The sequence below is a fragment of the Saimiri boliviensis genome, chromosome 2, assembly GCF_048565385.1.
Source record: "Saimiri boliviensis isolate mSaiBol1 chromosome 2, mSaiBol1.pri, whole genome shotgun sequence".
In the NCBI taxonomy this organism is placed as follows: Eukaryota; Metazoa; Chordata; class Mammalia; order Primates; family Cebidae; genus Saimiri; species Saimiri boliviensis.
This window is the reverse complement of record NC_133450.1, coordinates 71,250,427-71,278,228: the sequence shown is the minus strand read 5'-3', so window position 1 is coordinate 71,278,228 and position 27,802 is coordinate 71,250,427. Positions and strand designations below refer to the sequence as shown.

General features: G+C 36.5%; 1 protein-coding gene across 7 annotated transcripts in view; it reads right to left on the bottom strand.

Annotated features, from left to right (window-relative positions):
- The window catches only part of PAPOLA (poly(A) polymerase alpha), a 67,334-nt gene that overhangs the window by 23,816 nt on the left and 15,716 nt on the right, over positions 1–27,802 (bottom strand). For 6 of the 7 annotated variants that reach the window (XM_039468789.2, XM_074393576.1, XM_039468791.2 and 3 more), the window contains exons 2-14: positions 24,200–24,373; positions 23,306–23,372; positions 18,911–18,992; positions 16,415–16,524; positions 15,944–15,997; positions 12,681–12,792; positions 11,910–11,999; positions 11,681–11,819; positions 9,744–9,816; positions 8,289–8,409; positions 7,246–7,330; positions 2,382–2,435; positions 1,791–1,910 (exon numbers count right to left, since the gene is read on the bottom strand). In XM_039468789.2, the coding sequence (XP_039324723.1) occupies positions 1,791–1,910; positions 2,382–2,435; positions 7,246–7,330; positions 8,289–8,409; positions 9,744–9,816; positions 11,681–11,819; positions 11,910–11,999; positions 12,681–12,792; positions 15,944–15,997; positions 16,415–16,524; positions 18,911–18,992; positions 23,306–23,372; positions 24,200–24,373 (1,281 nt within the window). The remainder of the gene's footprint in view (positions 1–1,790; positions 1,911–2,381; positions 2,436–7,245; positions 7,331–8,288; positions 8,410–9,743; positions 9,817–11,680; positions 11,820–11,909; positions 12,000–12,680; positions 12,793–15,943; positions 15,998–16,414; positions 16,525–18,910; positions 18,993–23,305; positions 23,373–24,199; positions 24,374–27,802) is intronic. The other variant, XM_074393577.1, reaches the window with a different exon arrangement.

The window sequence follows — 27,802 nt, the reverse complement described above, 5'->3', positions numbered from 1 at the left end:
GTTATCTGGATTTCATGAAAATGTAGCTATCAATGTGTCTGACAATCTGAGACACTGAAAAACTTGTAATACAAATGTATGAGCAAACTAAAGTTCTAATCCCAAGCTCCATCAAAACACAAAGTCCTCACCCCTATCTGTCCTCTATATTCCTACTACAACATAAACAATCAGTTCTAGGACAAATATAAATGCACTCTAACTGTATATTGATAGTCAATGTTCTTTTTTTTTTTTCTTCCCGAGGCGGAGTTTCGCTCTTGTTACCCAGGCTGGAGTGCAATGGCGCGATCTCGGCTCACCGCAACCTCCGCCTTCTGGGTTCAGGCAATTCTCCTGCCTCAGCCTCCTGAGTAGCTTGGATTACAGGCACACGCCACCATGCCCAGCTAATGATAGTCAATGTTCTTAATGATTCCAAATAACTAAAGCCACTGAAATCAAAGAAAAATTATGTTTAAACTAATGAAGGAAAAAGAATAATCTTTTTAGAAAAGTCTGGGGAAAAAAGGATTTTCTAAATACAGAAATTTAACTAGAACTTAATATGTATTTCTTAAATTTTAAAAATTCAATTTAAAAGGCCACATGAACAGAAGCCTAATAACAGCAGTAATTAGTGATTCAGCTACTTTTGAACATTTAACAGTGTAGCTACTGAATGGAACATCATACAGTCTTGTAATAATTAAGATTAGAATTGCCACAAAATGCAAAAAACTCTAGCTCTTATCACGATTACAAAAGAAAAAAATTACACAACCAATAAGAATATTGTATAGTGACACAAACTTAGTGATCCTTTCACTTATCTTTCTTTAATGCTGCTTTATTTTTTAAGACAAGCTCATTACTAGTACTTTCCAACCCACCAATGCAACAAACTACAGTCCAGGCTCATATTAACAGCAAACAATCAAACCAGCAACTAACCCACATAAAAGACCCCCTAAAAAGGTAAACTGACTCTGCTTTTAATTATCTTCTCAATAGACCAGAATCAATCATAAATCAGATTTTTTAAGTTCGTATCAAAATGTTTGTTCCCTTTTAACAAAATAATTAAGATAAAAAGCAAAGACTGGGGCCGGGCGCGGTGGCTCAAGCCTGTAATCCCAGCACTTTGGGAGGCCGAGGCAGGTGGATCACAAGGTCAAGAGATCGAGACCATCCTGGTCAACATGGTGAAACCCCGTCTCTACTAAAAATACAAAAAAATTAGCTGGGCATGGTGGCACGTGCCTGTAATCCTAGCAACTCAGGAGGCTGAGGCAGGAGAATTGCCTGAACCCAGGAGGCGGAGGTTGCGGTGAGCCGAGATCATGCCATTGCACTCCAGCCTGGGTAACAAGAGCGAAACTCCGTCTCAAAAAAAAAAAAAAAAGCAAAGACTGATGTATGGTATACCAGCTATTCTGATACCTATTGAACAAAATAGAAGAAAATATTAAGGAATGCTAAAGACAGTATTAGAGCAGAACTGTAGAATGTGAACTCTAATTAGCTAATAGACACCTTATCACTGGAAGAATATTACCGGAAAAGAAAAAGGTATGCTGATTTTTTCTCACAAAACAGTCTTTCTCTTCAATGTTTCTGATCAGGAAAAACTATGTTATAAATTCTAAATCGTCTGTTAAGTCATATGTAATCAACAGAATAGTGATATTAGTTATAAAAACTAGTATCACATAAAATCTAGTATCACATAAAATCACATATGCCTGTAAAAGGTTCTATGAATAAAAACTGGAAGTGAGAAGAAGAAATTAAATTAGAAAAGTGCTTACTTGTCAGGATTTTCTTTGGGTGCTGGAAATGACTGGGGATTCACATGAGCCAGTGTAATAAATTCATTCTTCTCCAAGCTTCCAACTAGGATTCGGATTTTTGACTCCACCAAGCCCACCCTGAACAAATGTCACTTAGTATTAATGAAAAGTTTTGGTTAACTTAAAAATAAGTAAATAAAATGCACACACCAGGGCATTTCAACTGGCTGAACTCTCAGAGAAAAAACCAAAAACCTTATCTTCTACCCAAAATTGCCAAACAACGAGGAAAAAAGAGCCAAGAAACACTCCATTCACATCAGCAAAGTTACCTAAGTTATACCCACAAATTTTTTTAAAAAACAAACTATAACAGCACTTTAAATATACAATTAAGAAACGATACTTGGATCTCTATAAAGCCAACAAAAAAATAAGTTGCATATGGATCCCCTAATTTCCAGACTTTCATTACACATGGCTCCGTTTCTGAACAAATCAAACCAAATTAGATGTTTTAAGGACTTCCTCCCATCTCCTACTGTGTTCAATGTCTATGTGATTCATTTTGAAGTTTGCTTTTTCTGTAAAGTCTATTCTTATACTCACCATTCTAGGCGTTGTTTTTCTGTTGGTGCACTTGCTAGAAGTACAATATAATGCCTTTGAAGATAAAGACAACATGCTATTTATTTAATTTACATGCTTTGTGCTGGATATTAAACCAGAAAGTAATTAAGCTTCCTTACAGTTATAGATCCACATCAATTTAGCAAGGGGGACTACAATCTCAATATGCACATAAAATCACATATGCTAAATTCCACACTTCTAACTACTAGTGAGTTTAATTCTTCTGAAAAAGGCAGTGAATTTCTGAATAATTATCAAAAAGCAGCATAATTCAAGAAGTAAAAAAAAAAGCATTAATAATTTTGCTCAACATTTTGCTTTAGATACAAAAGCTTATCATTAAATACACATACTACAATAGTAACTTCAAAAACAACACATCATGCTTTTAAATTCAAATTAAATAGTAGTGAAAATTAAACTGAATACTGCAGTTAGGTCCAGTGATTTTCTTTTCCCCCCAATTAACAGTATACATTTTCGGGCCGGGCGCGGTGGCTCAAGCCTGTAATCCCAGCACTTTGGGAGGCCGAGGCGGGTGGATCACGAGGTCAAGAGATCGAGACCATCCTGGTCAACATGGTGAAACCCCGTCTCTACTAAAAATACAAAAAATTAGCTGGGCATGGTGGCACGTGCCTGTAATCCCAGCTACTCAGGAGGCTGAGACAGGAGAATTGCCTGAACCCAGGAGGCGGTGGTTGCGGTGAGCCGAGATCGCACCATTGCACTCCAGCCTGGGTAACAAGAGCGAAACTCCGTCTCAAAAAAAAAAATATATGTATTTGAAAAATGCTTTCAATTCTTCACAGCTGTGTAGCCCTAGGTAATTCTAAGACTTGTGTAAATCATCTGTAAAATGGTATAAGAGTACACATTTTGCCAGGCGCGGTGGCTCAAGCCTGTAATCCCAGCACTTTGGGAGGCCGAGGCGGGTGGATCACAAGGTCAAGAGATCGAGACCATCCTGGTCAACATGGCGAAACCCCGTCTCTACTAAAAATACAAAAAATTAGCTGGGCATGGTGGCACGTGCCTGTAATCCCAGCTACTCAGGAGGCTGAGGCAGGAGAGTTGCCTGAACCCAGGAGGCGGAGGTTGCGGTGAGCCGAGATCGTGCCATTGCACTCCAGCCTGGGTAACAAGAGCAAAACTCCATCTCAAGAAAAAAAAAAAAAAAAAAAAAGAGTACACATTTTATTGGGAGAGGTATTGCAAAGTTCAATGGAGTTAACTTGAAGTCTATAAACTTAAGGTAACAAAGATAGATACATAAAAACTAAGGTATATAGAGATATGTGAATATGCAGTCCAAACCCATATAAACCGATAGTTCCATTACCAGTTTAATTTGCTCACCATTATATGGAATATGTCCAATACATGAGCTAGCACAGACAGCCCATATAAGTCAACTAAAGTCACATAAAAGTATTAAAAATTCATGTATTTTACATATAGAGAAACCCATATTCAGAATTCCAAATGCTCAATCAAACAAAATCCTAACAAACTCAGTAACCTGATTTCTAGGTCCCTAAAACATTAAAAATGGCTAGGTGGTTTAAAAAAAAAAAAGTAAAGATGAAGAGCTGTCTCACAAAATTATCACAACTTGTAACAGGAGACAATGAGGTATAAAAATCAGACATGTACACAAAAACACAAAGCTGTCTGGGTCCATCTAAGGGCAAAGACAAAACTCGCCCAGTCTCTAGGATCACTCTTAAAACACATTATTAAAATGGAAATTCTTAATAGCCACCTTTGTCTTCAACAAAACCTTAAATGATACACAATGTTCTTTATTTATAGAAGGAAAATATACAATCCATTTGGATATAATTTAGTTGGCAATTCAAAGTTTTGAGTACTAGAGTTCAACATTACTTCCTACTGAAATCCAAAAGGGAAATAGTAACTACTCTGTACCTATCTTACACACAAATACATGTATTCACGTGTAGGTAGACATGTTAAGTAATTCTAACAAGTATTTATGTTCAAGTTAAATGTCCTTTACTCAAGACACATTTAAACAAATTTGAGTTGAGAGATATAAAATGTAAGTTAAATTTAATAAAATTAACCTGCAAAAATTGAGTCATTAGGAATTCATCTAGAAAATTCCAACTTCATTCTCTCAATCTCTCTATTTCTGATTTTTAAAACCAGGATACTCAATTCTTAAGGTCCCTATCAGACCACAGAAACCTAGTGTACATCTAAATTAAACTACATTTTGTTGATGTACCAAAAAACATGGTTCCCTATTTCACAACTATGTTTAAAACTCATGCTTATGATGCTCAAACGCCTCCATCTGAAGTTTTAATGCAATTGCCATTACCTTTTCCCCAAGTTTGAAAATAGTTTCTAAGTTTAAAAAGTTAAAAATAAGCTATAAAAAAAGTATCCCAAAATAATAATAACTTATGTAAAGTACCTAAAAACATTTTATTTTATTACCTAATTGCTATTTGCAAAACAAATTCTCTAAGTGAATCTCTTGACCATTTCATCTCACCTGGGAAGAAAACTCACATACGTACAATAAAAAACTGGCATATCTTAGTCAAAAATGCTTGCAATGCTGTATTTAAGTAATTCAAGACCAAGATTTAGCTTCCTGGTTTTATTTTTTAAACAAACTGAAGGTCAAGTTACTATATACACACATAAAATTATAGAATCGTCTTAGAGAATACACTGGTTTTCCTAATGCTTTTCCTTTATTCCTAGTGAAATCTAATCTAACACCTCAAGTATTCACATTTCCCATTGTTACTGATTTCTTGCTAGTTACATGTTAACTTGAATTATCTCAGAGGAGGCAGTAAAAAAAACTGTTTTCTTAGAACTCCAAAAATTTCACAAAACAATGTTAACCCTTTCTCTTAAGGAACACTGATCTCTCTTTCTGGAAGATGATTAGTTTGCACTTTAAGACAAATTAGATTTTTCTCCACGGTTCTGCTCCTTCCAAGAATGTGAGGTATATTTCACATGACTTAAAATCCTACACATATCAAGTAACAATACTTCAGGATCAACTTTGACTCAAGAGAAAACTAGATTTCCATTTGGTTGTATAGTCAATCTTTGGGGTATTTTATATGAGGATGTGTTTTTAAAAATTCAAATCTGTGAATACCTCCAAAAGCCTAATCTCAAAGAGGCAAATCTCTGGAGAACAATTAGAAACATAAGCAGAATTTGGTGTGAATAAAACTAGCCCACTATCATTTTCAAGTTTTCACAAGATACTCAGCTGAAATGTAAATTTTTCTGATATAATTTCCTTTATTTGTTGCTACTTCCTTTTTTACAACCTAAAAAAATTTGTTTCACAAAAAATTCAGTAAAAATTAGTAATATATCTTTGAACCAAAGAACTTACAGGTACTATCCAGCAAGGACTGATGTATAGTTTAAAACTTTGAAAGAAACTCAAGCAAGTTTTAGAAAAAGCACCAAAGTTCTAATAATGTGAATTTGTTCAAATAATATGACTCTATAAAGGTCTGTTCAATTTCAGAATTAATATTCCTTAAAGTGAAGGAAGCCCCATCTTAGTCCTATAAGAAAGTGAATAGAAAAAGTCTGAATATCTAGTTTCATCACTGATTCCAGGAATTAAGGGATACTGCACTAATACTTTACTGTAAAAACAATTCCTTTATTATTCTCCCTATATGTAACTATGTCTCTTTTATATCATAGTTCTTAAAGTATCCATATACATGTTTTTTAGTTTAAATGTTCCAAGGTACTTCCTCTGCATTGGTTAAAATAAAAACAAAAATTATCTGCCAAACAGAAATCACAATTTACGGGGGAATTCGTAGTAAAATAAAAGTATTTAATGATTATGCTATTTTAATTTTTACTGACAACACAGTGCTCCCAGAACACATTTACTGGCTCCGTTATTGCTTTTTCATGCAAAAGATATGGAAACAAAACACAGAGACATCATGAAGGTCATCATTCTTGCTTTTAATTGGGGAATACCATAAAGCAATCTTGCTTAGATTATTACAAAACACAATCCAACACAAGATCAAATGGTCAGAAAAGTTTCGATCATTAAAAAAAAAAATTTAAGAAGGACTTTGGCAAATTTTCAGCCCAGGGCAAATAAAAGTTCAAGTCCATGGTTTGTCTGTTTTTTAAAATAAGATTTATTATGACTTACATTTCTCATCAAAACACAACGAAGCTTTTAACCTGTACTAAGGTATTAAACCATTATATTTAAACCATTAATTAAGATTATTAACACCCAGTTAGATTCATGAAAGCTAGTTGTAGAAATAGTTGAAGGGGCTTTATTAACACTGGGGGGAAATGGCTAGTGAAAAATGCGCTGTAACTATTGAAAACATTTAATTGGCTACCTATTGACATTTTATTAGCTTTGTCTTTGTTTTAAAGATTCTTAATAATTAACAAAGTTTGCAGAATTAGATGAAAATAGTTTCTTAGTAAAGAATATTAACTACAAATTTTAACAGTGCATCCACTTGCCAGTGTATAAAGATTTACTGTTTTTGTCATGACTGATATATGCCTATGAACTGACGTTGCTACAAATATAGCAGGATGGGTTCAGTTAGATCAGGCAGAAAAACCATAGGGGTTTCATATTCATTACCTCAACCAAAAAAAAACTAAGTAGAGTTCACTAAAAACAGCATGTCCTTGTGACAGGAAAGATAATTCTACAGATGTTTAAAGGAAAATCAAAAACATTAAAGCAAGAAGAAATGTCATATATGCTACCATTAAACCGTTACTTAAAGAGAGCAACATGTGCGACATGCCTTAAAATACATACTTGTACTTTTGAAAGAAGTTTGGAGCTTCAAAAAGTTTGGACCACTCTGCCTTACTCAGCAAAATTTCATCTGTGATAGCAAGACCTAAATTAAAAACATATTAACATGTTTGCATACTTCAGTCTACAATCTAGAAGTTTTAATAATCTTAATCATACCACATGCACTCACTATAATCCTAAAACCAGAATTTTAACATATATAGGTTTAGCTTATGATTTTAGAGCATATTCTTACATAAATACATACTTTTTTAAAAAGCTGGAAGATTTTTTGAGAACCAGGTTTCTGGTAAAGTATGACTATTCTAAAATGCCATCTTGATAGAATGACCTTCTTTCTTAAAACTGAAACACCACAGTTACCCGAGAAGGAAAAATTTCCAATATATTTTGTTTCTTGCCTTTCTAAAAACAAGTTTCCCTGTTGTTTCTAAAGGGATAGAGGCATCTTCCCTTGATGTGCCTCTTTAGACCACAGATTAAAATATTCAGAAATTTTAAACTTCTAAATTTACAGCTAGTAGTCATTCTATTTCCTTTACTATTTTCAGTCAAACCAAACAATCTTGTTCCAGTTACTTCTCTCAAAGACTATTTGGTAATAGCTATACATTCAAATTAACAGTACAACTAGGGGTCAAAAAAAGTTTCTCCAAAATAATGGAATGTAATTGGGTGGTATGGCCTCATTCCCGCTCAAAGTTTGTCCCAGGAGTATGCAGCCTGCAAATCATCTCTCATTTCACCAGTGTAGACAAACTGTTATCATTTATAATTTTACAAGGCAATAGTACGGAACTCAACCAGCCTACTGGTTTTAACTGTTGCTTAATCTTCCAACTTATTTTAAAAAATAAATTGCCTAAAAGGAATTAATTTTTTGAAGTCAGTTCTCAAACACATACTGTAATAAACAAAATGAACACCAAAACCCACTTCAGTGAATCCTTCTTCAATTTAAGTTGCACAGCTGACTACTGGGTCTACAATGGTATGTAAATCCTTCGTGTATAAAGCAGAGCATAAGGATAAACACTTACCTTGTTTAAACTCCTCAACCATGACCATCCGTGTTGAAACGGACACATTGTACGTGGAGTTCTGTTGTGGGTATGCTGGTGTAATTATAGGCATAAGATGGTACCTATCACTGGGATTTACCTACATACAACAACAGCCAATCAGTTTCTTCAAGTACATATGCAACAGATACTTGGGCTTTTTACCCCTTGTTAAACTGAACCAATGATTATATTTTTTTAAATTTCATTCATAGCTGGAGTTGAGAAAGAAAAACCATGTAGAGAGACATTGTTTTTACAAGAATTTTTTATAGTATCAAAGATTTCGTCTAAACTAATGATTTGTTTCTATTTGGATTTTGGCAACCTTACTATAAAGTGTACCTGCTGAACCAAAAAAAAAAAAAAAAAGTTCTGCTTGGGAATCTACTGATGTTTAGTTTTTCTTTATTCAACAACAGAAATGGGGATGCACATACAATTACCTTTACAGACATGTAACGCTATAGTATGTTTTGTAAAGCTAATTTTAAACAAGATAGAAACGTTTAAGTTCTTAATACACCCTTAAATTATTAAGTTTGAGCTTATTAACACATGGTGAAACTACATTGTCCATGTTGCTATGTTAGAAGATAATGAAATGATTTACTGTTAATTTTAAATCTGTATACCAATAAGTGGCACATTTCCACAAAAGAGGTGGTAAATTCACATCCTCTAAAAGTAAATGCCCTGAGGTTTGCAAGACTTGAAAATGCATAGCTTGATGTAATTCAACAGAATTTAAAATTTGGGGTATTATAATAAGATAAATTAATTTAGAAAAATAGGATTTCATAAACTTAGAAAATCTTATTCAAACCTAAATTTCTTCTATCAGTTTATAAAATGCAAGCTGTTTACATTTAAAATGAGTAAGCGGTAAATGTTGTAACTTCCCAAGAAACAGAATGGAAGGTCTTCTTTAGCCCAACCATGTTTTTATAATATCTGAAATATCTAAACCAATTTTTACAATTACATCGTGGTTATTAAAGTGAGACTGCTTAGAAGTTATATGCCACATGTAAACATTAAATAACAGCTTTCCTACAACAACCCAACTTTAGGAAAATACTTAGATAAAATAAAAAAATACAGGGATTTTTAGTATCCTTTTATTTTTTTAAAGCACAAACGCCCACACAACTTTGACTTACAAGGTAGTGCTATATAGAAAAAAATTAAAATGTTAGTAAAATCTGTATTAAAAACTATGTACAATTAAATGTGGTTTACAGGGTACATAATTATGCTTCTCACATCAATTATACTTGAGGACAATTATAGTTGAGGTTATCTAAAAGAAAGTATAAACGGACATGACCACTCATAAGTAAAAGGTTGGAAAGTCTCCCTGAAGTTTATGCAGATGATTTTTACTTGTTATTGCACAGTGTGAATTGGTAGGGGAAAAAATAATACACTAACCCTTGGGTCCCATACAGGCAAATTAAGATTGCATTCTTCAGGCTGTTTCAATAGCACGGGATTTGGCCATTCCCTGTTTAAAAAGATTGTAGCACTTGATAAGACTATTGGATATTATCATCTAAACGTATTTTGTTAAACATATAGCATTTGTGAAATGTGATCCTTCTTCATTCTGCCCTCTTGGTATATATAACGTTTTACTCCTTTCTGACGACATTAGACTACTCCATATCTTTTCTTCCTAACTATGAATGAACTTAAACCATTTGGTAGCCTTCTTAGACTGAAACCAAATACATTCTCTACCACTCAAAGACCTTTAAAAGAACTAAAGAAGTACCATCCCAAAATAATGATGTGTCCACTTCCGCCTTGAACAGTATATCCACTGAAAGATAAAATTCCTGCCTTTATACTAGGTTCCATCCAAAGTCAACTGAGAATTTTAAAATTTACTTCTGATCATAGTCAAAGGAGTACAAATAATTATAAAAATTAATTAGGATTCATGACTTAAAGGCTGTAAGACGAGTAAGTGTAGTAGAAAAATTCTGTGGCATAAACACATTTTCCTATGTGTTCTATAAACTAGCTGCTTTGATCCCTTATAAAAGAGGTAAAAACTGAAGAACATTTGCCATTCTTAACATCAGGGGTAGTTTCTTAAAAACATTATTTGCTTATATATGTGCAGCATTAAGAGAAATTCTGACATTCTTCAATCTTATCACACCTGATTTTAAGCGCTACTAAATCCCAAAACAGCAGAATGTGTACTGAAAAGTGTGGCATGCTTCTAAATTTTTTACTTTTTCCTCCAGTTGAAAACAGTTCTAAAATGTCTCAAATAACTCTAATTTTTACAAAATTACTAGAAAAGAACATCTCTTTTGCAGAGGGAGGAGCAGAAGTTCACAAGCACAGGAATGGAAGATTTATCTTTTTTTTTTTTTTTTTTTTAAGACGGAGTTTCGCACTTGTTACCCAGGCTGGAGTGCAATGGCGCGATCTCGGCTCACTGCAACCTCCGCCTCCTGGGCTCAGGCAATTCTCCTGCCTCAGCCTCCTGAGTAGCTGGGATTACAGGCATGTGCCACCATGCCCAGCTAATTTTTTGTATTTTTAGTAGAGACGGGGTTTCACCATGTTGACCAGGATGGTCTCGATCTCTTGACCTCATGATCCACCCGCCTCGGCCTCCCAAAGTGCTGGGATTACAGGCTTGAGCCACCGCGCCCGGCCCGGAAGATTTATCTTAATTTGATTAAAAACCAAGCACCCTTACCTTTTGGGCCAAGGCAATTAATACGAAATGGCACTAATATTTTACCTACTTTTCTTAAATCATAGTTGACAAAAGTGGAAATGAAATGAAGAAACTTAAAAAAAAAAACTCTCCTGGATTAATGACTAATCTCAAATTGCTTTTTTTTTGTCCCGAAACACTTAATGTTAATTTATTCTTTGAAAGCTTATTATTAAAATTCATCTATTTAATATTCGGCCAAAATAAATGCTGAAAGCAAAAGGAAAAAAAAAAAAACAGTCACAAGAAACTAATGGCCTATAGACAGAGAATTCAAAGAGTGAAAGAGGTGGTTTGTACAAGTTTTATCCAAAAGTACAGTAACTGATTTCCCAATCTATCAATAAATTGAATCTTAGCTGCTAAAATTCAGTTTATTCAGAGGGTAAGTTTATGCAAGGAAGTATAAATAGAATACTGCCTTACTATCCTGGCAAAACTAGGGGAAAAAAAAAAAATAAGAGTTTCAGTTTGCCCTTTTATACGGAATGTGATCTCCAAGGCTACCTAAATGACTAGATCATGAACTGAAATTTGAATCTGAAACCAGCTGCAGAAATGTCATAGAAATAAGACTAAACTTCAGTGTCTACAATCAATTTTATTTTAATATAATCTAAACACATACCATTTAGAAAATACCAAGAAAAATTTATGTACAAGTGTTGATGCTATTGCATTTGGATAAAGCTGGCAAGTTCTTGCTACTAGCATAGCCCAGGAAACACCACCGAGGAAACCTAATATATTGGAATAGATGTTGTGGCCTGTTGATAAGGGAAAAGCAAAAAGATAAGTTAGTGTTGAACAAAAGTTTGAACATTTTTAATAAGCTAGCCAACAAATTCTGAACTCACGTTTGGCCCATAGTTTGATAGCTCTCAGAGTTAACCTGAAGTTGTCAATGTTTGGTACTAGATGTAAAATTTCATCGGTTACCCTGCAACCTGATTAATGGGGGGGAAAAAGAAACAGAACATTAAATCATCAAAAGTTTAACAATGCTTCCAAATTTCCTGAGATTAAAATTAAACATAAATTTCTATTTGGTAGAATCAGTAAAGCTAATTCATTAACAGAGGGAAAAAAACAAAATCTGAAGCATTTATCTCCTATCATAAGCACTGATCAAAGAAAACTGTAACCTGCCTAATTTCAAACTTTAGATTCACAATTAAAACTTTCCACATATACTGAGGAGGACTTAATTCACTGAAGTTTCCAAGAATTGCTCTTCAAGAGCACAGTAACAAGCTATGGTAATATAAAATTGTGCCAAAGTAGCCATTCTGACCTCAGCAATGCTAACAGCATTACTAAAGAATAACAGGATCAAAATTAATTAGTGTTTGGCAGTGAAACCTAAATCACTAGCAATAGAGTACAAAAGTCAGATGGTCTTTCTCAGTGTCCTGAACACCATAAATGACAGAAGAACTACAGTATAAAATACTAAAGAGTGAAATAAACTACTACTCTTCTGTAGTTTATTGGGTAAAGCACATTTTTTTTAACTCACTACGGGGTTAACAATATAGCTATAAAAAGCTTCAGTACAAAACTTGTGTAAAAATAACTAATATATGACAAAAACCGAACGACAGAAAAGGAAGCAGGCTTTCTCATACCATTAAGACTTCTTATACATCTTATATCTAAATTTTTAAGCAGACTGTCATCTCGTAGGTCCAAATCTTCTGGAATTGTCTGCAGTGCTAATCTTGCAAACAAAATATCAATCTGAAACACAAACAAAACAACATTCTGTATCTGTCAAACTACTTTTAAGGCATTTCTATTAAAAAAAAAAAAAAAAAAATTCCAGCACTTTAGGAGGCTGATAGGCTGATGCAGGTGGATCACTTGAGCAAGACGGGCCTGGGCAACATGGAGAAACACCATCTCTACCAAAAAAATACAGAAAAAAAAATAGCCAGGCATCGTGGCACGCACCTGTGGTCCCAGCTTACATGGGAGGCTGAGGCAGGAAAATCATTTGAGCCTGGGAGGCAGAAGTTGCAGTGAGTCGAGATTGTGCCACTGCACTCCAGACTAGGTGACAGGAGTAAAATCCTGATTGAAAACAAAACAGCAGAACAAAACTCTAATTTTCCTTAAAGCCAGGATCGTCTCATTAACTATAAACATAACAGTGTCCCTGGCAAAAGTCCAAACTATATTATTTCATATCATAGGTACTTTAATCAGATAATTTTAAAACATAGCAATATAGGCCAGGGGTGGTGGCTCCCACCTGCAATCCCAGCACTTTGGGAGGCAAAGTCAGGAAGACTCCTTGAGGCTACAAGTTCAAGATCAGCCTGGACAACATAGCGAGACCCCATCTCTACAAAAAAATTAACTACTGGCCAGGCGTGGTGGCTCAAGCCTGTAATCCCAGCACTTTGGGAGCTGGAGGCGGGTAGATCACGAGGTCAAGAGATGGAGACCATCCTGGTCAACATGGTGAAACCCCGTCTCTACTAAAAATACAAAAAAATTAGCTGGGCATGGTGGTGCGTGCCTGTAATCCCAGCTACTCAGGAGGCTGAGGCAGGAAAACTGCCTGAACCTAGGAGGCGGAGGTTGCAGTGAGCTGAGATCACACCATTGCACTCCAGCCTGGGTAACAAGCGAAACTCCGTCTCAAAAAAAAAAAAAAAAAAAAAAAAATTAACTACTGTCAGGTGTGGTGACAAGTGCCTGTAACCCCACCTACTTGGGGTGTTAAGGTAGGAACATCCCTTGAGCCCAGGAGGTTGAGGTTACAGTGAGCTGTGACTGCACCACTGCCTCTAGCCTGGAAAAAGTGAGACCCTGTCTCAGAGGGGGGAAAAAAAAAAAACCAACAACAAAAACATGATAATATTTTTAAAATAGAAATGAATTTACAAGAACATAGTTATCAGTTTAGTCACAATTACTAAGTTTGATGCATTGTCTGTTAAATGCATCTACCGGATACATTAAGTCTGCTATATATACTGAATTAAAGTTAACTCTTCATCTATATGAACTGTAAACTGATTACATACTAACAAGTACCCAAATGTAAGGCAAATCACCTTATATTCAGCCAAAAATACTTCTCAATAAGAGATTTCATTATATATGAGAACTTAAAAGTACGCAAAGGCAAGCATCCTTATATTTAGCCAAAAATACCTCTCAATAAAGAGATCCCATTATATCTGAGAACTTTTATATCTATAATACTACAGTATGTTTTTCCAATTGAGTTTTAAGTAAAACAAAAACAATAAAGTACAGCCTAAAACAACCAGAGTTATGGCTAATTTTGAAGACTTCTAAAATTCAACTGCAAAATTGTTTCTTTTCTAAAAGAAAGGTGAGAGCATAAAAAACAGCACAGATTTAGTAGTTAGGCCTGAGGGTATGACTTCGTGGTTCCAAAAATATGGATGCTGCTGTAAACAAGTCTTTTATAAGATCACTTTTTAAAAAACAGTATTTTAGGAGCACATTTTAAAATATCATTTAAACACACCTACAGGACAGAAGGAAAAAACTGTACTGTTACGCAAATAAGTACTTGTGGTCCAGGATAAACTATCCAATGAAACAGAACAGATTTCAAAGTCTAGTATCTCCCCCAGTTTAGACAGAAATAAAGATTATGGCTCATAAAACTAGGTAACTGAAAAACCAACTCAGTTAACAATACTGAGAGATTTCTTAAAGGATGGAATTACTTCAAAAAATACTAAAATGTGAAAATGATTACTAAATTTCCTAAAATATTATGTTCCTAAAATACAATTTTTTAGTATGGCATGTCTAACAGAAAACTAACACATTAAATGCTTTAAGTGGCCATCTAACTTTCCATCTCGATCCTGTAAAGTTTACAAAATCAGGTCAGGTCTCCTTCCAAAAAAATTTCCTCTTTGTCAGTAATATTCTTTTTGGGAAAATGAGGCACCATCTTATACTTTATATTACAGATTATTTTTATATTTACTTAATTGACAATAAATCAAAACTACATGAATTTGATAATCCCTTATCAAATTTAACATTTTATGCCTACTTATTAAGGTCACTTGACTTTTCATAAAATACAGAGTTGAGCTTTTTATGCAGCAACCTTAGATGCACCCATTTTTCAAAATAGCAAACCAGTGAATTATCTTTTTTATTTTTGTAAAGAGATGAAGTCTTGCTATGTTGCCCAGGCTAGATTTAAGCTCCTAGGATCAAGAGATCCTCCTGCGGCAGTCCCAACTGAATAGTTGGGACTACAGGTGCACATGACTCTGCCCAGCTTCAATAAACTTTTTCTTAGTTTCCAAAATGTTACAATCTTCACTTTATTATCTGTGACTTTCCAGTACCATTCTGTACAGCAAAAGTAATATAATAAATTACTAAAGTTGCTTCTTCTGTCAACTTTGTTGTAATCACTTTAATCACATACACTGAAAGCAGCAAGGAGAAATGATCATCTCAAGAATTTCAGCTCATAAATCTTCCCCATAAGAAAATATTTCAGCACTCACACTTTTCTCCCAATTAAAGCAAAGTGTTACTCGCAAAAATACATTATGCTACTGCCTTAATGAGACTAAAAGCACACAAAACTGGCATATGGAGAAGCTACCAAAAAAACTTTTTTGTAATAGCATTTCAATCTGAAGGTTTCATTACTTCTGTTTTAGCTCCAAATTTCACTTGGTATTTTTAAAAAGACTAAAAAATGGTCTTTTCTACAAAGAGCAGGCAGTCACTTCCATTTAAAAGCCTAAATTGTTATTAATATCACAACCAACTCACTAATTATAAACCTTAAAATAAACCAAGTTTTTAACCTATATCAATCAGAATTAGTGACAGCACATAGGAAGAACTGTCAATTTGAACTATACCTTACCTCTATCCCATCAAAACAGAGTTTAATAACTGGTACAAATGCCTCTTCAACAGCCTATAAGAAAAGTAAACAAGTTTAGGGTCTCTGAAGCTACATTTTAGGCCTCTACTAGTTTCAGTACGTTAGTAAAACACCTGACACAAAAATAGCTAGCTTTAAGACTGGGCTCTTGAATCAGACAAATCAGATCAGAAATCAAGGTTCAAACATTTGATTTCAGCCACTCATCACATGTATGATTGTGGCCAGATTATTTCAGATTTATTTTGTTTGCCTCAATTTCCTAATCTGTAAATGAGTTTATGATTTTAGGCTTGCTGTAAAGAATAAACACAAACACATAAGCCAAGTGCTTAGAAGGGTTAGGCAAACTACAAGAACTCAATAAATGATGGCTATATCATAAAATTCACTCAACTGACTAAATGAATTCTTATAACTCCTCCCATTTCACCCCGAACATTTACGCACTCTTAAATCTTTTACTTCTTCCTGTAATTTCAACTTATCATAGAATGAGGTGAAAAAGTCACTTCGATCAACATGTCTTGGTGCAACACACAACGCATCAATATCAGCACCTAAAAAAAATTAAGCCCATCAACCACTAATTAATATTACAAGAAAATTATTTTGCATCTTATCATGGTAGTATTTGATGTTGAGAATCTATTTAACATTATACTGGTGAGCTTCTAAAAATGTTCCACCCCTTATTAAAAATTACCAGTCAATGGAGGATAAACATGGTTTTAATTGATGGGATATATATATATATATATATATTTTTTTTTTTTTTGAGACAGAGTTTCGCTCTTGTTACCCAGGCTGGAGTGCAATGGCGCGATCTCGGCTCACCGCAACCTCCGCCTCCTGGGTTCAGGCAATTCTCCTGCCTCAGCCTCCTGAGTAGCTGGGATTACAGGCACGCACCACCATGCCCAGCTATTTTTTTTTATTTTTAGTAGAGACGGGGTTTCACCATGTTGACCAAGATGGTCTCGATCTCTTGACCTTGTGATCCGCCCGCCTTGGCCTCCCAAAGTGCTGGGATTACAGGCTTGAGCCACCGCGCCCGGCCAATGGGATATATTTTGATCCTGCAGCATCCTCTATTTATAGTGGCCCAGGTGAACTGGGAACCCAAAGAAAGATGGCTCAGTGAGTACTTTCATGGTGGAGCGGTTCAAGCATACACCCAACATCTTGACGTCACTAGTCACAGCCATGTTCATTGGTTAAACAAAAAAAGTAGTTTTCCTCTATGTACTATGTGTCTGGTGCTTCCAGGCTCTCTACCAGGCCCCTAAATGGGACTTATAAAATAAATTTCGAGCAGAAGAATCCAAAGAGGTAGACCATGGTAAAGTATCTGTTTTAATTCAGTGTTTGATAAGAGGCCAGGACTAAGTACATAGGCAGAATATTGAAAAAGGAGAATTAAAATCAATTAATTGGGCTCATATAAGGGAGAAATCAATGTGGAATCAGGTCAATGGTTATTTTCCTAAAAGACAAGATGCTGAGGTTGACTCTGAAAGCTATTTATTATAATAGAATATTCAAGAAGAGGAAGAAGAGGATACAGCACACAGGATATATCAAAAGTAATGTACTAATGGGACAGTGTGATGGGAGATGGAGAGAGGGAAGGATTCTAGAACACAGACAACACTATACTGGGCAGATACAGTTCATGGTTAAAGAACACAGCCTTGGCTGGGTGTGGTGGCTCATGCCTGTAATCCCAGCACTTTGTGAGGCCAAAGCAAGTGGACAGCTTGTGCCCAGGAGTTCGAGACCAGTCTGGGCAACATGGCAAAACTTCGTCTTCACCAAAATAAAAATTTAAAAATTAGCCAGGCATGGTGGCGTGTGCCCGTAGTCCCAGCTACTGAGGAGGCTGACTCCTGAAAATCACTTAAGCCCAGGAGTTGAAGGATGCAGTAAGCCAAGATTGTGCCACTGCATCCAGCCTGGGCAGTACAGCGAGACCCAAAGATAGTACAGCCTCAGGATGCCTGAGTTCTATCTATTCTGCTATTCTGCCAGTAGAAGGCTGAGAGAAATTGTTCAAGCTTTATTGCCTCTTTTAGTTTCAGACTTCTGTTTGTTATGTCAGAACAGTACTAGAAGAACTAAGTAAGATAATGAAGATCTCAGTGCCCACTGAAAGAAAAGAGCTCAATAATTCTTTGCCATGGTAACATTTGTATTGTGTATTTATTTGCATAGAGGAAATAACTACAAGTATAAATAAACTATTAACTGATTATCAGTGGCTATGAAAACACATTTTTGGGGATTTGCTTAGCTATATTTTACGATTTGTCTACAAAGGTATTGGAGGGTGGCATCCACGAGGTTTTCTTAAAAGCAAGAATTCATTTTTGTTCTGATTTCCAGAGTGATATTCTTCTGGTGAGAGAAAATGATATATATGTAGATAGCAGCACTGTCCAAAAGAGCTCTCCAATGGGAAAATTACTCTTCATCTACACTTTCCAATGCAGTTACCACTATTTTATACATGGCTGCTGAACATATAAAATGTGGCTACCTCTACTGAAAATCTGAATTTTTAATTTATTTTTAAATTTTTTTCTTGAGATGGGGTCTTGTTCTGTCACCCAGGCTGAAGTGTTGTGGTGCAATCACTGCTCACTGCAGCTTTGACCTCCTTGGACTCAAGCAATCCACCTGCTTCGGCCTCCCAAGGTGCTGGGATTACAGGTATGAGCCACCACACCAAACTAATTTTATTTAATCTTAATACTGCTTTTGGACAGTGCTGATGTAAAAGACAGCATTATTTTTTATCTCTCTTATTGAAAAATTTAGATTCCTTGAAGCACTCTCTCTTTCATAAAAGTCTAAGCTGTATGATACACGAGTAACTAAGACAGGCATGTCATCATTATTAAGAACTAAAGGGTCCCTTTCCAGGAGAAATAAAATAATACTTACCTTTTGTATGTACGCCTAACCTGTAAGATCCAAATGTAAAAATTTTTCCTCCAACATTTTCAATTACAGATTGTGGAAGATTCTGTTGAAACAAAAAATGGTTCTTTTGCCAGTGGAGTACAAGGGAAACTATTCAAATGACACTACTGTACTGAGGTGGGGGAGCGGATCCCAAGAAAGATTACAGGGTAAGTTTACATAAAGGGTATTCAAAGTGTATAAAAGCTCTAAAAAAAAAAAAAACACACAGCCCCTCAGATCAATCTTATTTGAAATTCAAAGAATTTTCAACTTTTAAAGAAGTTTATTTATTGAAGATCCATAGTATTTTAGATTTCTGCCCTATTTCTAGAAACTGCTATAAAGAAGTCTGATTGAGAAGATCACATAATCCCCCAGGAGCACATTAGAATCAGGGACTTTATTTATAACAAAGATGCTGTATAAAATGAATCATCAATGTTAGAGTATAAGAAAAACATGATTGCTTTAAAGAAAAAGATTAAATTCAATGGTTTTACCAAATATCCCATAGCACATTAGAGGATAATTTTATCATATCAAAAGTGACTTGATAGCCAAAAAGGGCCAAGCACAGTGGCTCACACCTACAATCCCAACACTTTGGGAGGCTGAAGACAGGCCAATAGTTTGAGCCCAGATTGAGATCAGCCTGGGCAACATGCCTACAATAAATGTTTTAAAATTTAGCTGGGCATGGTGGTGTACCCATATAGTTCCAGCTAATAAGGTGGCTGAGGTGGGAGGACTGCTTGAGTCCTGCAGGTCAAGGCTAGGGTGAGCCATGATCATTCCACTGCACTCTAGCCTGGGCAAGAGTGAGATCCTGTCTCAAAAAAGGAGAAGGAAAGGGAAGAAGGGAGGGGAGGGGACAAAGGGAAGAGAAAGGAGAAAGAGACAGCACAGCAGAGAAGAGAAAGCCAATATTGGTAAACAACTGCTTAGTTTTCTTAGATTTCCAAAAGGCTTTGGTGGGGTAATTTAGAAACAACTAAATTTACTGACAGTTTCTTACTCAGAAAGAGTACAGACATCAGGAAGAGGGAGAAAGCATTCAAAAACTGCCTTCCTGGCCCTGGGACTAGCGTAAAGTACCAAGCTTTACAGTTTAGTATTCAATGGCCCTTTTCATAAGAATGACAATGTCTGTCCAAACAAAAATAATTTTAGTAAGTGTTAGGTCAATATTTCCTTTTACCTAACTCCTCAGTATAATAAAAGCTCAATTCAGTACCAAAGCATGTACAAGACCACCCCACTTCCTCGCAAAAAAAAAAAAAAAAAGACATAAATGAAGTTATTTCACACTCCAAAAAACCCTAAAGACAAGTTCTAAAGAGTCAGAGACTCCTGTTTAAGAACATATTTAATCATCACTATAGAAAATATCCAAGTTATGTGTGTAATGTTTTCTTTCTTTTTTTTTTTCTTTTTTTTGAGTCTTGCTCTGTCGCTCAGGCTGGAGTGCAGTGGTGTGATCTTGGCTCACTAGAACCTCCACCTCCTGGGTTCAAGCAATTCTCCTGCCTCAGTGTCCTAAGCAGCTGGGATACAGGTGCACACCACCATACCCAGCTAATTTTTGTAATTTTAGTAGAGACGGGTTTCACCATGTTGGTCACGAACTCCTAATCTTGTGATCCACCCGCTGCAGTCTCCCCAAGTGCTGGGATTACAGGTGTGAGCCACTGCGCCTAGCTATAATGTTGTACTTCTTAAAAGTAAGCAAAGCCTTTGTCTTCCTATATTTAGGTATTTTTAAATCTCAATGGCAAAGTTGACCTGGTTATTTAAACTAAGCCAGCAAGATGTGCACAGAAGTAGCCTACAAAGGAGGTGAAGGAGAAACTATCTTAAAACACTGATCCACAGACTTCCCTATTAAGACATATCAGTCTTTTGAGGAACACTCTCCAATGATACTTTCTGCAAGGCTATAAAGATTCGGTCACTATTAATTATCACTGTTGAGCATTTGATATATAACTAGTGTAGTCAAGAATCTGAATTTTTTTTTTAATTTTAGTTAATTTATATTTAAATACATGTAGTAACTACTGTATATAATACTAATTGTATTAGTAACTACTGTATTACTAATTGCACTTTAAGATGTTAGTATGTTTATGCCTATTTCGTTATTGCAACTCAGAAATTAAGATTTCTTAATTCAGGTCGCGGAAAAACATTTTCACTTGCAAAAGATTTTTTTCATTTTTAAGACAAGAGTATTAGATGTCAAACAAACCAAAAAAAAAAAATCTTATTTTCTATCAGAAGCTATAATCAATAAGAAATACATGGTAAGTAAAGTCCACAATTTACAATACTACATTTGCTGAAGTTTAATTTGTATTCTGAAATATACATATACATTGCTTTAAATAAACAGTACTATAAATCTGACTAAAACAAAAAGACTACAACTTTTCTTCTAAGTTGACACCCTCTCTTCCTGCTCTGTGAGATTTTTCCTTTACCCCTGGTTCTCCTTTTAACCTTTCAGTTATATTATAGATTAAACATGGATTCTGTACTACCCTGGAAAAATTACCACTATTTATGTTATTTTTTTAAATGTGTCAAATGAACACCACATACAACTCTACAAATATATTTTCCCTACCGGAAGAAGCCCAGCCATGTATTTATGAGTTGTATTGTGTTGTATGAGTATTCATAATAAAGTACTAGAAACTCAAAAGGGCCAGAGCATCAGCTCACCCCTGTAATCCTGGCACTTTGGGAGGCCAAGGCAGGCAGATATATTAAGCCCAGGAGTTCAAGCCTAGTCTAGGCAACATGGTAAAAAGCCATCTTTACAAAAAAGTACAAAAAATTAGCCAGGCTTGGTGGTGCCTGCCTATAGTCCCAGCTACTCAGGAGGCTGGGGTGGGAGAATCACCTAAGCCCAGGAGGTGGAGGCTACAGTGAACTAAAATTGTGCTACTACACTCCAGTCTGAGCAACAGAGGAAGACCCTAACTCAAAAAACAAACAAACAAAAAGCCCAGGCACAGTACCTCATGCCTATAATCCCAGTACTTTGGAAGGCCAACGTGGGCAGATCACTTGAGGCTAAAAGTTTGAGACCAGCTGTTGGTCAACACGGCAAAACCCCATCTCAAATACAAAAATTAGATCGATGTAATGGCACACGCCTGTAATCCCAGCTACTTGAGAGGCTGAGGCAGGATAATCAGTTGAACCCAGGAGGCAGAGGTTGCAATGAGCCAAGATGATGCCACTGCACTGCAGTCTGGGCAACTGAGCGAGACTGTCTCAAAAAAAAAAAAAAGAAAGAAAGAAAGAAAGAAAAGAAAACAGGTTAGGTGCAGTGGCTCATGCCTGTTAATCCCAGTGCTTTGGGAGACCAAGGAAGGTGGATCATTTAAGGTCAGGAGTTCAAGACTAGCCTGGCCAACATGGCAAAACCCATCTCTACTAAAAACAGAAACATTAGCTGGGTGTGGTGGAGCACACCTGTAATTCCAGTTACTCAGGAGGCGAAGGCATGAGAATCACCTGAACCCAGGAGGCAGAGGTTGCAATGATGCCACTGCACTGTAGTCTGGGTGACAGTCAGACTCTGTCTCGAAAAAAAAAAAAGAAAAGAAAAGAAAAAGAAAAAGAAAGGAAACCCAAAGAATGTTATTATAAGAAACTAACTAGGCCAGGCAGTGGCTCATGCCTGGAATCCTAGTGCTTTGGGAGACCAAGGTGAGAGGAATGCTCGAGGCCAAGAGTTTGAGATCAGTCTGGGCAGCATAGCAAGATCCCACATATACCATTAGCCAGGTGTGAAGGGGACATGTCTAATAGTCCCAGCTACTCAGGAGGCTGAGGCAGGAGGGTTGTTTGAGCCTAGGAATTAATTAGAGGTTACAGTAAGCTATGATGGTGTCACTGCACTCCAGCTTGAATGACAGAGCAAGACTCTCGTAAAAAAAAAAAAAGCTAAACTAAATAAACACATATTCTATTTGAGTAATACCTGAAAATCGTTTTTAAAAACTGTGGTAGAATTTCTTAAAAAGTAGGAAGATTCTCAAATATGTTTAAAGTGTCTTTTTAGAGAAACATCCATTATTTCTGTGAAGAGTGTAAGTAGTTTACAATTATTGAGTTTCAGCTTTGAAATGTTACAACCAAAGACTGCTATACTTATTTTCAAAAATCACTTAACTCAGTTCAGTTTCTCCTGCTTCCAAATTAACTAGAAAGAAAATGTAAAATCTGTTCTCAGTAGTCTAAACTGACTCCACATTAAAGACTCTAAATCCACTCAAATAAGAACAGGCTATATAAGACACTTGCTGTGTTCACCTGGCTCAGTAACGACAAATTATTTCGTATACAAAAAAATTGCCTTACCTTGCTTTCACTGATTTCTCGTATCCACTCTTTTACCAGGTTATTTAGTTTTCCCAAAATTAGAATCCTGTTGATAAAACAATTACCAATCAAGTATTCCAGATCATTACTGATTAAATTTCTTAAAGCTTTAAATAAGTATCTTCCTAAATTTTGAGTTTTTAAGTGATCGGAAGCACAGTATATTGTAGTTGGCGCGCTCTCACGCTCTCATGCTCGTGCGCGCGCGCTCTCTCTCTCTCTCGCTCTCTCTCTCTCTCTATATATATATATATGTATGTATGTATGTATGTATGTATGTATGTATGTTCCTCTTCCTCCAGAAAATTCAGAACTATAATAACCAAAGTATTTAAAAAATATCAAAATTATTGCTTTAGAAAAAAAAAAGTAACATCAAAATTAAAATTGAGAACTCTATGTAGAAAATGAAGTTTTCAGCCGGTGCAGTAACTCACACCTGTAATCCCAGCACTTTGGGGGGCCAAGGCGGGTGGATCACCTGATCATCTCAATCAGGAGTTCGAGACCAGCCTGGCCAACATGATAAAAACCCTGTCTCTACTAAAAATACAAAAAATTAGTGGGGTGTAATAGCACAGGCCTGTAATCCCAGTTACTTGGGAGGCTGGGACAGAAGAATTGCTTGAACCCAGAAGGCGGAGGTTGCAGAGAGCTGAGATCATGCCATTGTACTCCATCCTGGGCAACAAGAGCAAGACTCTGTCTCAAACAAAAATTTTTCTCTCTTAAGTATTCTCTTCTCCAAAACAGATACATAGATCTGGGCAAATAACCCTGGCCTTCTAAGTGAATAGAGGATGCCTCAAAATTAGTTTATTTTAACATTAATAAAAATTTCTGAGTTAAAAAAAATATAGAATATACATTTACCTGCGCTGCAGTTCCTCTTCCTCTTCAAAAACCCCGAAGGGTTTCAGCGTCTCAATTAGTTTCTGTGTAAGTATGCAGTCAGTCTCCTTAGGGGCTGCTAAGCTGATAGGAGAAGTGATGCCATAGTGCTTCTGTGGCGGTTGTGTTTGTTGTGATCCCTGTGTTGTAACTGGACTATAAATAAAATTGGATAAAATTACTGCCAAAAGAATTCTACAATTTGAAATAAATCAGCATGAACAGAAAAACTATGTTAGTAACATACATTTCTAAAGATGATTGGTTCTTTGCCATACCCCCAAAATTTTTATGACAAAAAGTGACCAAAAGCAAGTGACCAAAAAGAGAAAATCCTTCCCCAAGGATTTTAACCCTGTCACTACTTAAACACCTAAGTTAGAATCCAGACCAAATACATTGCTTGAGAAAACACTATCCAGAATATAGTAAAATTCTGAGAAATTTCAACTCTTGAAAAGAAGCCAAAAATCTTGTTTCTTAAACATTGATAAACATACTACAAAAATGCCACTTTACCAATATAAGACAGTCCCCAAATGAAACTTGGCATCTTGCTCACAATGAAATCAAGCTCAGAGATAATGAAGCAAATAGCACAAACTTAAAATTTGAAGGGAAAGAACTATATTCACCTCTAAGCTTGTTACTGATTTTTTAAAGAGATTTACACTTCAATAATGATACTAGTCTAAAAGGTTTATTTTATACACACACAGCTACTTTTTGATCCATTTTAAGAGAAGTTCCACATTTGTAAAAAGGCACAGCATGCTCTAAATGCTTAGGAAATTAATTTGACTCAAGCTTTTTTCATAAAAATTTTTTTTCATTAAATTAACTTTAAAAAGTCAACACAATATTTTAAAACTAACAGTTGAGTAACATTCAAAACCAAGTAGGTGGCCGGGCACAGTGACTCACGCCTGCAATCCCAGGACTTTGGGAGGCCGAGGCAGGCAGATCACAAGGTCAGCAGATTGAGAACATCCTGGCCAACATGGTGAAACTCGTCTACTAAAAATATAGAAAAATTAGCTGGGGGTCGTGGTGCACACCTGTAGTCCCAGCTACTCAGGAGGCTGAGGCAGCAGCCTCAAATCCGGGAAGCGGAAGTTGCAGTGAGCCAAGATCATGCCACTGCACTCACTCAAATCCGGGAAGCGGAAGTTGCAGTGAGCCAAGATCATGCCACTGCACTCACTCCAGCCTGGCGACAGAGCAAGACTCCATCTCAAAGAAAAAAACAAAAAACAAAAAACAAGTAGGTGACAAGGAAAGACCCAAAATCTGGATCACTTATTTCTCCCAAATTCCATTCCTTAAGAAATTAACTGTTTATAGGCCAGGTGTGGTGGCTCCCACCTGTAATCCCAGCACTTCAGGAGGCTAAAGCGGGAGAATGACTTGAGCCCAGGAGTTGAGGCCAGCCTGGATAATGTGTTGAAACCCTGTCTCTACCAAAAATAAAAATAAAAATAAAATAAAATGTTTATTTTACAGACACACACACACACACACACACACACACACACACACACAGCTACTTTTTATTTTTTGAGATGGAGTCTCAGTCTGTCACCCAGGCTGGAGTGAAGAAGTACAGCCTCAGCTCACTGCAATCTCCAACTCCCGGGTTCAACTGATTCTCCTGCCTCAGCCTCCCGAGTAGCTGGGATTACAGGTATGTGCCACCACGCCCAGCTAATTTTTATTTTTAGTAGAAACAGGGTTTCACCATGTTAGCCAGGCTGCTCTCAAACTTCTGACTTCAAGTGATCTGCTGGCCCCAGCCTCCCAAAGTGCTGGGATTACAGGCATGACCACGGCCTGTAGAACTTTTCTACCAAGTTCTAAATACATTTTCTACTTTAAGTTAAAGTGTGATAATCTGCATAAGCAGTAAGATGCCAAATCTAAGAATGCTACAAAGGTGAGGCTTATAATGCATTTACTATACAAATCCACTGGGTTCTAGTCTATACCATGACTACTAAACTGTTCTGTAATTTGTCTTGTGGTACCAACACAGACCTAAGAATGCCAGGAAGCCCACAATGCATGTCACTAATTAGCCACTGGGCTGCATGTCATCTATTTACTGTTGCCTGGTCTAGTTACATAATGTCTTAATTTTAATTCAGACTTTATAATAACATTTACTGAATAACTATGAATCAGACTTACCTCTTGCAGAAATTTACATTAGATCATTTCCTCCTACCCCTTTAATCTAAATTGCATAGCTACTCAAAACTATAATGTTAATCCCCATCAGCACTAAATATTTGCTGAAGACTTGGCCAAGCATGGTGTCTCACACCTGTAATCCCAGCAAACTTCAGGAGGCCAAGGCAGGCAGATTATCTGAGGCCAAGAGTTCAAGACCAGCCCAGCCAACAAGGAGAAAACTCATTTCTACTAAAAATGCAAAAATCAGCCAGGCATGGAGGCATGCCCTTGTAATCCCAGCTACTTGGGAGGCTGAGGCAGGAGAATCGCTCTAACCTGGCAGGCAGAAGTTGCAGCGAGCCAAGATCAAGCCACTACACTCCAGCCTGGGCAACAAAGCAAAACTCCATCTCAAAAAAGCATTTGCTGAAGACAAAATAAAAATGTTCCATTTTCTAAACATATGCAGCGTCTCCCACTGTATTAAAATATGCACATGAAGGCTGGGCGTGGTGGCTCATCCCTGTAATCCCAGCACTTTGGGAGGCCAAGGTGGGCGGATCACCTGAGGTCGGAAGTTCGAGGCCACCCTGACCAACATGGAGAAAGCTCATCTCTAATAAAAATACAAAATTAGCCAGGCAAGGTGGTGTGCGCCTATAATCCCAGCTACTCGGGAGGCTAAGGCAGGAGAATCACTTGAACCCGGGAGTCAGAGGTTGCAATGAGCCAAGATTGTGCTGGTGCAATGCAGCCTAGGCACTCCAGCCTAGGCAGCAAGAGCGAAACTCTGTCTCATATATATATATGTATGTACGTATACACACACACACACACACACACACAACACACACACACAAAGTGTAACTGAATTCATAATGTCTTGGTCATTACACATTTTAATCAATAAATCGTTATCAGAATAAAACTGCTATCAAAAAGGTGGCCCTCAAATCTGCCTAACCACGAAAAGCCTCATACCATATACCAACAGATTTCAAGCAATTATTTATTCTTTGCGGGAAGGTTTTTGTTTTCCCTAGCTTTGAGATATCACTGACATACCAAAAATATTGAATGTAATTAATGTACATAATCTGGTGAGTTTGGACATATGCATACACTTGTCGTTAGCATAATAAAGGTAACAAACATACCCATTACCATTTCCCTATGTGCCCCACTGCGTTTTCTGCATTAAGAGCACACAACTTGAGATCTACTCTTTTTTTTTGAGACAAGAGTTTCACTCTTGTTACCCAGGCTGGAGTGCAATGGCTCGATCTCGGCTCACCACAACCTCCGCCTCCTGGGTTCAGGTAATTCTCCTGCCTCGGCCTCTTGAGTAGCTGGGATTACAGGCATGCGCCTGCTAATTTTTTTATATTTTTTAGTAGAGACGGGGTTTCACCA